The following is a 12,614-nucleotide window of genomic DNA, read 5'->3' as shown; positions in this document are numbered from 1 at the left end:
AAGACAAAGTGGGTACCCCTATTATTTTTACTATACATAATACCCTGATGATGACTATAGATTATAGTCGAAATATCGGTTAAAATAAAATTTTTTAAATATAAATAAAAATTTTTTAAAAAGTTTATTATTTGACTATTGATCAATTAGCCGTTATAAAAAAAAATGAAATTATTATACAAAAATAAAGTAATACATAATTTTTTTTAATATGTAATTTGTTGTTGCTCAGTGGTCCTTCTTTAGGAAATGGATTGTCTCACCCACTAATTGTCATTCAAGCAAATAAAAAAAGGAATAAAAATAATTGGGTGCTAGATAAAAATAAGCACTATTCGTGGTAAAAAGTATGTAGGATCCAATAATGAGTTTTGGACAGCGATTTCCCACAAATTTGCTAATAAGTCTTCGAATAACTTCAGTTTAGATATTTAAGTTATCATTACCTTATCTTAAAAGGTCATGAAGAAAATTTTTTTGCTTACATCGTTTTTGATATTTTTAGGAATTTATTTTTAATTATGTCTAAGTAACACTACATTAAACATCGGAAGGTTTGCACATATCATTGATTGTGTACCGAAAACTTACTGGGAACTATAAAAAATCTGTAAACATGGCTAAATATATAAATATTGAAATATAATAACATGTGAAAATAATTTATAAAAAATGTGTAAAAATGTCAAAAAATAGTTTTTATATGTAAAAAGCATAATTTTGTACTGATGACATTTCGTATATAATTTGCCATATAAAATATATATTATACATAAATTATATTGAGTGTATGTAATTAACATAAAAAAAAATTTAACCGCATTTTTATGTACAAAGTAGCAATATGAAAAATTTTATGTAAACACAACAATCGTATATGAAAATTCCTAAACAATAATTGTGTGTATTTATATTATTTTGTAAAAATTGTTTAAATTTATTTATATATGTATGTATTTATTACATTATGTAAGTTTATGTTATCAACTAATTTAATTTAATTTTAAGTAAAGCTTGTGTATGTTCTACGCTTACGCTTCATAATTACCTCCGTTTTTTGTAAGTTTGTTTATAAAATTATTATATTCTCTATAAATGTATGTATGTATGAATTTTATTTTACTGTGATATTTTGGAACACAGTGAATTTGTAATTTATGTTGTTTTTTAACACCGATTATTTGCAACAAATTAAAAACAGATCAGACTTTTGAAAAAACAAATTCAGTTTTGTTCCTTAGTGTAATTAAATCAAATGAAACAAATTAAACGCAATGCGATACAATAATAAAAAATAAACCGATTTATAAAATAATTGAGTTATTATTATTGCAGTCCACAAATCAACAAATTTAAATTGAATTTGGTAAATATAATATTTATTATGTTGAGGCTAGTTGATTCAAAGCACTTTTACTCTCTATTAACTACGAGATTTCTTCATAACCGCTCTCTACGCCTTGACTGGATTACTATTCATTATTTCATCAGACTAAGCAATAACTGACCTCAGATCTGCATACCTCCCCGAGGAGCCTGCAACCATTATGAGATTCGATAACGCGGTGTTGGTAAGCCTGTCAGTTTTCGTAAATAATTTCAGGGCTCTATCCTATATGTATTTTTTCATCGGGTCAAACTTGAAATCCCTGAGGATGTCATTCGTCCTAATGTACCATGGTACCTTGAAAAGTTTTCTCAGAGCCTGGCTTCGTGCAATTTCTAGCTAGCGAATAGTAGTGTTTGAGACCTTGCTGAACGCTACACTTCCATATGGAAGTGACTGTTGAATTATTTGGTTATATAATAGCTGCCTGTTCTTAGCATTGTGATTTTCATTTTTTCATTTTTGAATAGCGATTGGAGGTAATGAAGAATTTTGGTGCAGCTAATTCTTTTCAGTTGAACATATTTAAGCTATGTGAATCATTTGTCTACCGTGATGCCTAGATATTTAATGTTATCCTCTAAGCTTATTACCATATATGCCACTCTCGACGGGTTCTGTCTCCACTTACGCGTAATAAACAGAGCCTTAATTTTTTCATTATTGATTTTTATTTTCCATTTCTGGAAATACTCCAGGATGAGGTTTATATTCGCTTAAAGTGTGTTGGTTATATTGAGAGCGCATTTATACGAGTATAGTCTACACGTAGCGGTAGCATATAACGCCAAAGTCGAGGGATCATACATTGGGATATCAGACGTATAAATGTTGTAAAGAGTGGGGAAAAGTGGCGATCCCTGAGGAACCCCTGCTTCTATAGGTCGAACTGATGACAGAGCGCTGTTGATTTTTGTGCGAAAGGACCTCCCACGTAGGAAGCTGCCGATAATCTTAGTTAGCCTGCCTGAAACACCTAAAAGAGACATTTTCACTATCAGGCCATCATGCCAGACTTTATTAAAAGCCTTGGAAATGTCAAAAAAGATCATTCTCCTCTCTCTTTTACTGAGGGCTGTTTGGATCATTTGGGCCGTTCTAAACAGTTGAAGCTCCATGGCGACAGGTCATTCCTTAAGCTAAATTGCCCATCGGGGAGTATATTGCGTGAAACCACTACTGAATTTATTCTGCCAAGAATTACCCTTCAGACCAGCTTTTCCATCGTTGACAGCAGGCTTATGAGGCGCCAGTTCTGCGGATATAGTGGGTTTTTATTCGGTTTAACGAACACAACAACTGTAGCCAGCTTTTAGGTCTTAGGAAATTCACCTAGCTTAAGCATGCAATTAATTATGCTAGTGATAAGCTGGATTGCGTTCTCCGGCAGGTTACGTAGGCATCCAGGATATTATTTGCCTCGTCGGAGATGCGTTATTCTTCCTCTGTGTCATAGTCTAAGTCTACTTTAGACTGGAATTGAAGCTCAAAGACGTCCGCGAAGGTCTCGGCTTTTTCTAAATCTGTTTATTCCAAGCCTGTCACTCCATGGATAGGTGGTATTACTGGATTACGCTTCAGTCTGAAGTACTTATTTATCCCTGTTTCAAGACCCATCAGAAATTTACCCCATTTCACGTTTCTGAATACATAAATCTCTATCTCGATTTCCAATCATGTTTTCAATATGCTGCGGTAAGTTAAAATAACTTTTTCTATCTTTGAGGGTAGAGCAGCTATCCAAGGCCTGCCTAACGAAAATAAAAGAACATACTATACGGTTATAGAGTAATATAAAAGTTTTATGCTTAATATATAATAATATCACATATTCCCTGTAGTTGGCAGTTCAGTTGAGGCAGTTCTCTTGACTACTGTTTTACAATGCACTTTGGTTCCGACCTTCTTCCATCACATGTTGTATATTCAGTTCACGATGAAATATCTCATTGCTGGCTAATCAAAATGCATTTAGTATCATGCGAAATGCTTTTGTTTGAAATCTTTGTATGATATCGATATTGCTTTTTGCAGGGAACTTCACAATTAGTAATTCATGATTTACGACGAATCATCATAGGTGTCATCTGAAGGTGTCATATATAACACCTTCAGAATATTATTATTATAATATATTTGTAATTTACATAGAATGTATCACAAATAGGCAATTCTGATTGCTGGTATTTATGCGCATTGTTTTAGTCTTCATTAATGTCTTCGTTAATGTTCAGGACGACTTTACTCGATTCATTATTTAGATTCTTAATGCCTGCTTGCATATCGTAGATCCTGTCGGCAATGAGTACTACGTCATCACCGTATTTCAAATGACTAAATTTTTGGTTCATCCTACAATTAATGCCACGTGCGTTTTCATTTAGTGTCGCAGAAATTGTGTCCAGAACGGTGATAAACAATAAAGGTATGATGTGCGACACTGACGTACTCCACTTGTTGACTGAAAACTGAACTAACTAGTTTATCATTATGTAAAACTCTGCATCTTATTTCATCATAGCTATTTTTGAGAGTTCTGATAATTTTTCACGGTATTCTCCTTGCGTTGTCTGCCTGCCATATGTAATCTCTTCTAAGCGCATCAAACACTTTTTCGAAATCGATAAATGTAAGATACAGTGTTGAGTTAAATTCCGCTGCCTGTTCTAATAATATGAGCACCTTGTTAATTTAATCCGTGCATGACTTTCCATATACATATAGTACTATTTAAGGTCAAAGCTATTCTCTCCAAGTTAATATTGTTGAAGATTTTCATTACTATTGGCAGCAATGATATATCTATCCAATTATTGCACTTTTTTCTATCACCCTTCTTAAGTAAATTAACTATTATACACTCTTTCCATTCATTTGGAAAACATTTTTCTACTCAAATCTTTTCGAAAAGTGGCTGGAAGATTCTAGCCAGCGTCTACTTTAAAACATTCTGGGGGAAATTCAGTGATACGATAGCTTCCTTGATTTTTTCTATTGATGGATCACTAGTGCTTATTCCTCGATTAGGGTTAAACCGTCTACGTATTAAAAATTCATCAGTTTCGTCATGCACTATATTTCGAATTCGTTGAAAATGTCTTCTCCACACTCTGCTTCGCTCCTCTTTTGCGGTTACCGCCACGCCATTTTAAGCTCCGACAGGGAAATTTCGAACATAATTATTACCGGCAAAGATTCTTGTGACGTCATAGAATTCCTTCAATTCCTATTTTTGATCCGCTTCTTGTTTATTTGCCAATTCGATTTCGAATATTGGTGGTCATATAACATAATACTATATTGTTTAATTAACTTTTGATAAACACAATTACAAATTTTTTACGATTTCTACGTATTGCTCTCTACGTCTAGCTATATTTATAAGGCTGCCAACTTCTCGTACAAGGGCCCATTGACGAATGTTTAGTAACCATAAAAATTGTTTCCTACCAATACCACGTTTGCTTTCGATTTTTCCCTGAATAATCATTTGGAATAGGCTGTTTTTCTTCTTTTTATAGTTGCTAACACAATATAATATAGTTTAAAACTCTTGAATTACTGTATGTATGTTGATCTTTTTTTCGAGTCAGCGCAACTGGGTACTTTTACTCTTTGATAGCTGGGGGTACTACACGGTCCCACCTATCTCATTGACTAATTTATGTATTCCCTATAAGCTTCATGATTATTCAGTGATTGATTTAAGATCTGCGTACCTCCCCGTGGGGAGAGTGATTACTGTAAGATTAGATAGTGCTAAGTAGGATAGCCTGTCAGTTTTCGCATATAACTTCAGGGCTCTGTCCCTTATGTATTTTTTGATCGGGTCTATTCTAAGGTATCTTAGCGTGTCGTTTGTGCGGATGTACCAAGGCACATTGAAGAGCCTTCGGAGAGCCTGACTTTGAGCAACTTATAGCTTTTGTATAGTAGAGTCGGCAGCTTTGCTATACGCGACACACCCATAAATTAATGCTAGTCTAATTATCTGGCTATAGATCAGTTTTCTGTTCTTCGCGCTAAGGTTGTTGTGTTTGAAAAGTGGTTGTAAGCATTGCAGTGTTTTAGCGCAACTGCTTCTTTTGACTTGCATATACTTATGCCAAGTGAACCGTTTATCAAACGTGATACCTAAGTATTTATTGCTATCCTCCCAACTAATCATGATGTTACCAACTCTTATTCTCGGTGGATGTTGCCTGTGTTTACGTGTAATAAACAGGGCTTTAGTTTTCTCATTGTTAATTTTTATTTTCTATTTCTGGAAGAACCCCAGGATGAGATTAATATGCTCCTGCAGCATGTTGGTCACATTTCTGGCAAGTTTATCAGAATATAACAAGCACGTGTCAGCTGCGTATAATGATAATACCGAAGGACTTAGCATTGAGATGTCAGACGTGTAGATGTTGTACAACATGGGGGAGAACGGGGATCCTTGAGGAACACCGGCTTCTTTTCTTCGTACTGATGATACTGTTGTACTGTTGATTCTTACACGGAACATCCTCTCGCGAAGGAAGCTGCCAAGGATTTTGATCAACCCGACTGGGATACCAAAACGAGACATTTTAACTATAAGGCCGTCGTGCCCGACCTTGTCAAATGCCTTAGCGATGTCAAAAGTAATCATACTCATTGATTCCCTTCTGCTCAGGGAAGACTGTATCATCTGAGCTCTTCGCACCAGTTGTAATTCTGTGGAAAGATCTTCCCTGCAACCAAATTCCTCATCGGGGAGAATATTCAGCGAGTTCACCGAAGTTTTAAACATACAGTCTAAACATACAGTTTATTATATTTGTAATGAGATGGATCGCATCTCTTGGAAGTTTACTTAAGCAGCTGTTGTTAATTTTGTCGTACCCTGGTGCAGATCTTATCTTTAATCTTGAGATAATTAGAGCAATTTCATTACTAGAGCAAGGCGCGATGTCTCCATCAGGCTCTTGTAAGCCTCCTCGGTGATATGTTCTTCCTCTTCAGAGTCATAATCATAGTCTTCGTTTGGCTGGAATTGAAGCTCCAAAGAGTCAGCAAAGGTCTCGGCCTTTCCTGAATCTGTGTACGCTATGCCAGTCGCCCTATGAATAGGCGGCACAGCCCATTTGCGTTTCAACCTGAAGTATTTGTTACGGTGCCTGATCATGTATTTAATATGTTGAGGAATATTGAAGTAATTGCTGGGTTTTCTATTTTTGATAGTAGAGCTGTTATCTAAAGCCTCCTTAATTTGATACGTAAGGTTTCAAATACTTTCCTCCAGGTCCATTAAGGTTTCAAATTGGTTCAACCCTCCTCCAACATCTACTAGATTCTTAAAGGCGGCCCAGTCCGTTGTAATGAACGTGGGAGTCGTAATGTTAATGAATAATAATAAATAATACTAGTTTATGTTCTGAGTCCAGCTCGTCTAAGACTTCAATAAGCGCAGTAAAGTCTAGATTATTAGATATGCCAACATCTTTAATGTGGTCGACTCCTTTACCATAGTGTGTTGGCTCGTTAAGCACGTGTAGCTGCAGTAAGTGGTCAATGGCGAAATGGGCAATCACCCTACGTGCACTATTTGTGTTCTTCATATTCTGCGGGGCACAAGAACACCCTCTATAGTTGGCTGTATGGTCACCACCACAATTCGAGCATTTTGGAGCAGCATCACGAGGTTTTGTACATTGTTGGTGGTGGTGCGATCCCTCACACTTAACGCATTTGGGTGCGGCCCAAAGACACAGGAGACATTATAAATGTCCTTCTGCTCAGCAGGAAGACGAATTTTTAATAATTTGTCAGTCGCATGTCGAGTTTTGAGGAAGTGACATTCAAGAATGCTGAATCCTTTTTCTTCAAGGTCCTCTTTGATGTCGTCCTGGCACTGCCCCTCTAGACCTCTTATTACAATATTAAGGTTCTTCTCTTCGGGAAGGAAGTGGGTATGAAATGGTTCTTTAAACTCATTCAAGAACCTAGTTATATTACGATGGTCATCAATAGTAGCTGGAGTTATCTGAATGTCCAGGCGCACCTTCTTCGCCTCACTTGTCGGAACACCGACAAGAAAATTAATTAAGCACAAAATTCAAATAAATAGTGGCACGAGCCATATTCCATGAAAATATTTCATATAAAATAAAAAAAAATTATTTGAGATTTAACATTTCAGCATTTAATAACCATTAATTGTAGATTTTAATTGAGATGACAACAAAAACTATTTAATTCAAACATTGCATTTTTTGAATTGTCTTAGTAAATTTTGTATGTCAGTAACAGCAGACAAACCTCCGCCAGCGGAAGTCAGAATCTTAGCAGTAATTTTTCGTTTTAAAGCTATAGCCTCTACTTTCTTCGAGAGCTGTAAATATTTATCGAATTTAGATATACAAAATAGATGAATAAAAATAGATTCTTAAATTTTACCTGATATGCTCTCTTGATAATTGGCGTTGGCATACCTGCCAACTTTGCAGCATTAAATCCGTATGATGTTGGACAAGCACCAGGTGAGTATTTATATAAAAATGTAACAGTTTCCTGTGTAGGATCATCATCATCTTCATTTTCCACCATACATGCCTTTAAATATAAACTAAAATTTAAAATTCCAATAAAGTAAAATTTATTTATTACCATATGCCCAAGAGTAATTCTTTGATCTTTTTGAAAGAAATCAATTAAATTATGATAATGCGTTGAGAATAGTGTGCGGCATTTAATATCTGCCAGATAATTAACAACTGAAACTGCTATAGCAGTACCATCATAAGTGGCAGTGCCACGACCTATAAATTATTATATGTAAATTAATAGAGATTTCTTCTCAAAGAAAAGTATTTTTTTCTTGCCCAATTCATCCAAAAGTACCAAACTATGTACAGTGGCGTGTTTTAATATTAAAGATGTTTCATTTAATTCAACAAGAAAAGTACTCTGTCCCGACAACATATCATCCTGAGCACCTAAACGCGTAAAAATTCTATCTACTAGGGAAAGTCTGTACTTCTGAGCTGGTACATGTGAACCCTAAATTAATATATACAATTAATTATTATATTATACATTAGTGTCACTATCGACAACTTACAATTTGTGCCATTACGGCAAGTAGTCCAACTTGCCTCATCAAAGTGCTTTTACCACCCATATTAGGACCGGTTAAAATGGACAATGGCGCAACATTAGGAGAACCAAGTACAATACCATTTGGTATGTAAGTATCAGAAGATACGCATGGATGATAACCCTCTTCTATATCCACGAATGGTTGACAGTTATTATCCTCAGGTTGAATAAATTCTGGAATACACAATACATTTTGCTGACGTGCGTACTCTGCTAAAGAGCTGAGAACATCTAGATTTGAAATGCATTCCGTGCACAATTTCCAAACGGAATAATTATTTGAAAACTTTTCGAAAATACGACGTGCGAGATCTTTAAGTATATTATCACGTTCCATTTCAGCATTCTGCATTTGCTTGAGAAATGCCTAAAATATTATATAATATCTATATAAGTGGTTAAACAAACAATAGTCATTATTATGGTACCCTTGTTTCATTTGTAGAAAAACGTCTGCATGGTTTGTTTCCTTTCTTTTGCCCCTCTAATTGATAGACTTTACCCGCCTTACGAGCGTTGCTCTCAGGAACTTCCAACTGGAATCGTTTTTTGTCTGTGCCAAAGTAAGCCAAACGACATCCGAAAAATTTTTCTTGTTCTTTAAGATAATCTTGTAAAGATTGATTGATATCTTTAATTTTAGCTTCGCATTCATCATAATCGGAGTCTACACCCTTCTCAGGAGCAACAACTCCAGTTTTTGCAGCTTCCTCATGGTTAAAAGCGTTCTAAATATATACAATTTGTAAATAAATTTAAATATTTATAAAAATTTAATTACATTAAAAAATTGAAGTAATTCATGCATCTTGGGAAATATTCCGCCATTGTCAGACGTTTGAGTGATACGTTTAATCAAAACAGAGGAACAATCTTTCAACATGTCGGGAATTTGAGTTAATATTTCAAAACCTTTGAGTATTGAAATGAAATTCTAAAATATAGTAAAAAAAAATAATATTTTCATTTAATATATAAAAGTTTTCAAACAAAGATAATAATAAATGTGTAATATTGATAACGAAAATATTTCTCAAATTACCTGAATTTTTTTTTTATTATACAATTTTTCTTCAAACAAAATAGCACGTCCGTCTGGATGCTTTTGCATTATTGTTTTATTGCCAAAAAGATGTACTTGGGCCAAATGTCGCTCAAAATCTGGCATCGGAGTTAATAACGCGCGAAGCTCCTGCAAGAGCTCAGGATGATCCATCAAATCTGTTATAGCATTTTGACGTTCTAAAATTGTATTTAGATCGCAACTAGGTGCGCAAAGCCAATAATGAAGCAAGCGTTTGCCGAATTTTGTACAGCAGTTATCCAAAGTTGCATAAAGTGAGTGCTCTTCTCCAGTAATTCGTAAATTTGAAAGTGTCGTGGCATCAAGCACCATCGTTGAACGAGGCAAACTTGTTTTAGAAATAGTAGACTTCACAGTAACATCGCTGCTCAACGTATCGGGAGGTTCATAAAAATGATACCGTGCCATTGGTAAAATTTTTTCTTCCAAATAGCATTTTTTCATATAACGAATACATTCACCTAAGGCTTTCAATGCTAATATATAACCCTTTTTCGGAGTTAAGCCCAAATGATCATTTTCGTCCTGCATTGTTCGCAATATAAGTGGCCAATTGTTTTCACTTGATGTGGCATAATAAGTTTCAGCTAAATGCTTGAGTGTATTTTCTGCATCACACTTCATAGCCTCAGCGCTGGAAATTGGTTCTTTTAAAATAGCAGCCAATGAGGTTCGTAATATATGCCGTGTCCTTTCGGACAAAGTACTTTTCTCAAACAAAACCTTTAATTAAATATAATGTTAAATAGTTTTTTCAAGGATATTATGATACTCAAACATACTAAGACAGGCATGTAATGTGACAATAAAGTCAGTAGTCGAGAACAATTTTTGTCATCCTCAAATTCGCCAATATAAAAATCACCAATGGACGTGTCAATATAACATACTCCATAAGTACTGATTACTCCATTATCCTAAATATTTTTTATAATAAAATTTTAAACGACTTTTTAAACCACCTTAAATGACAATACCTTTTCTACCAATGCTAACAAATAGTTCGGTTGGTACTTTGGAGTTATTTGGCATTGTGAGCCAAATACTTGAGTGCCTCTGTTAGTTATTTGACAAATTTCACGACGTACAACCTTGTCGAACTTAGTTGGTCGAGACATTTGTTTACAACGCTCAGTCATCATATCTGGCGTTTCTGTCTGTTCTACTCGTGCTACCTATGAATTGCGAATTCTTAAAATTGCGTAAAAAAACCAAAATTGCTGACGTACCTTATAACCTCTGTCAACTAATACTGAAACCATTTTATCATAGGATATTTCAGGAAAACCCGAATGAGCAAATTCGCCTCGCATATATGTGAATCCCAACTCTTTTACACCCACATCAGCATCCATATGATACAGTTCATAAAATTTTCCAACTTTAAAGAATAGTACGCAATCAAAATTATTCGACTTGAGAATCCACCATTGGCGAACTCCCTATATCCAATAATGAAATTAAACCATTATTAACAACACCATGTAAATTATTTTACTTACTGGCGTGAGAGAGTCTAAAAACTTTGTTGGTACAAATAAAGTAGTGGCATCATAGTCAGGTTGATCTGGAGTTTTTCCATTTTTATCTTTTATTTTATCAGGTTTAAGAAATTCTAATTTGTGATGTGGCCAAACAACGGGTTCATCATAGGCAAGACTATTGCAATCATTTTGTTCAGCTTTAATATTATTTTTAACAGAACTTTTATTGTTTTGCGCATCTTCTTGTAAACTTTGCAATTTTTGCAAGACAGATAGTTCACTAGACTGATCAATTTTTACTTTTTTGTGTTTTGGCTCATCCTAAAGAAAAATTGGTTACAGTTTCCTTTTTTAATGTAACTTTATACTCACCTTAGTTTTGCTTATTTCATTGTCACTTTCATCAGAATCGCTATTAGAGTCATCGTTACCAGCACTATTCATGTTCGAATTGGCACCAGAATCCTCCTCATCAGAATCAGACAAGACAACACGACGTCGTTTATTACCTTTTTGTAAAGTAATATCGTCATCTTCATCAATGTTTTCTAGATCTTGTAAATCGGTTTCCAAGCATCTTTTAGTAGGCTTTTCTGTTGCTGCCTGAATGTTTTTTCCATTTTCCATATTCTCCTTTTCCAAATCATTTTTGATCTCTGAAATTCCGTTTGTCGCACTTGGAATTTTCTTTTTTTCTACAGATGCTGGAGATTTAGCAAAATAATTAAACAATGTGTTTGAGACCCCGCTTTTATTAAGTTTTTTCGACATTTTTAATGAAGTCTTTATTTTGCGATTTCAGCCAAATGTTTGAATGAAGATTGACGACGCCAATCAATGCGCCAAATTCTTCAAATATGTTTTGACAGTGTTTTTGCAAATTTAATCAATCCCTCGTATGCACCCAGTTGTTGCCGAAAGCAGTGTTGTTATTTAATAATACACTACAATATATAAGAAATGTATGTAAAAATTAAGTAAATTATGTGTTACCATTGTGAAAATTTTATAAGATGTTTAATAAATAAATTTGAAAACTTTTAACCAAAAATAATAAATAAGTGCAATGAATAAATAAATAAATATGTATGTAAGTGCAGTGAAAAAAATCCCTTGGAAATTTCAATTTTCTTTACCTTAATTTACACGAACCGGCACACTGCCTATGTTGTATATAATTTAATCGCTATTGAAAGAGTGCTTCATTTTATGATCTGAAAGCTTCTAATATACTAGCTGTGCCTCTCTTGCAATTTGTGATACATATGTCGAAGTACTAAAAGTTAATATATTATTTTTATATCTTTTTGAATTTCGATTAAAAAAAATTTTTGAAAAGCCAGAGTGTGAGATTTGAGAAAGAACCCACTAGACCTGTTAAAACTTTAAAATTGACAAATTTCAGGTATTAGCCTATTAAGGTAAAAACTTCACGGAAAGGCTTAGTAACGATGTTTACCTAAAATTAATGTACTTTATATGAAGTCTAATCTAATCTTATGTCAAGACGGTGCGATTTGGTAGCACGCATATC

The 12,614-nt window shown here is 34.3% G+C and overlaps 1 protein-coding gene across 1 annotated transcript; it reads right to left on the bottom strand.

Annotated features, from left to right (window-relative positions):
• Positions 1-7,541: 7,541 nt before the first annotated feature.
• Positions 7,542-12,012, bottom strand: LOC119668200 (probable DNA mismatch repair protein Msh6). Its single transcript, XM_038077640.1, has 13 exons — positions 11,453-12,012; positions 11,099-11,401; positions 10,826-11,038; positions 10,574-10,771; positions 10,379-10,513; positions 9,555-10,319; positions 9,294-9,446; positions 8,941-9,240; positions 8,475-8,879; positions 8,236-8,413; positions 8,021-8,172; positions 7,811-7,966; positions 7,542-7,745 (listed from the first exon to the last, which is right to left on the bottom strand). Exons 1-13 carry the CDS (start codon positions 11,849-11,851, stop codon positions 7,611-7,613), a joined length of 3,492 nt encoding a protein of 1,163 aa, XP_037933568.1. The 5' UTR covers positions 11,852-12,012; the 3' UTR covers positions 7,542-7,610.
• Between the last annotated feature and the right edge of the window lie 602 nt (positions 12,013-12,614).

This window comes from Teleopsis dalmanni, chromosome 1 (assembly GCF_002237135.1).
Source record: "Teleopsis dalmanni isolate 2A chromosome 1, ASM223713v2, whole genome shotgun sequence".
Lineage (NCBI taxonomy): Eukaryota > Metazoa > Arthropoda > Insecta > Diptera > Diopsidae > Teleopsis > Teleopsis dalmanni.
This window is presented reverse-complemented; position numbering and strand designations above follow the sequence as displayed.

What these genes read in the sequence shown, in the direction of transcription:
- LOC119668200 (XM_038077640.1), bottom strand. Translation starts at nt 11,851, where the DNA reads ATGTCGAAAAAACTTAATAAAAGCGGGGTCTCAAACACATTGTTTAAT. An exon ending in CACATTACATGCCTGTCTTA is followed by an intron (nt 10,320 to 10,378) that starts GTATGTTTGAGT and finishes ATTTAATTAAAG; the next exon opens with GTTTTGTTTGAGAAAAGTAC. An exon ending in TTTCTACAAATGAAACAAGG is followed by an intron (nt 8,880 to 8,940) that starts GTACCATAATAA and finishes ATAATATTTTAG; the next exon opens with GCATTTCTCAAGCAAATGCA.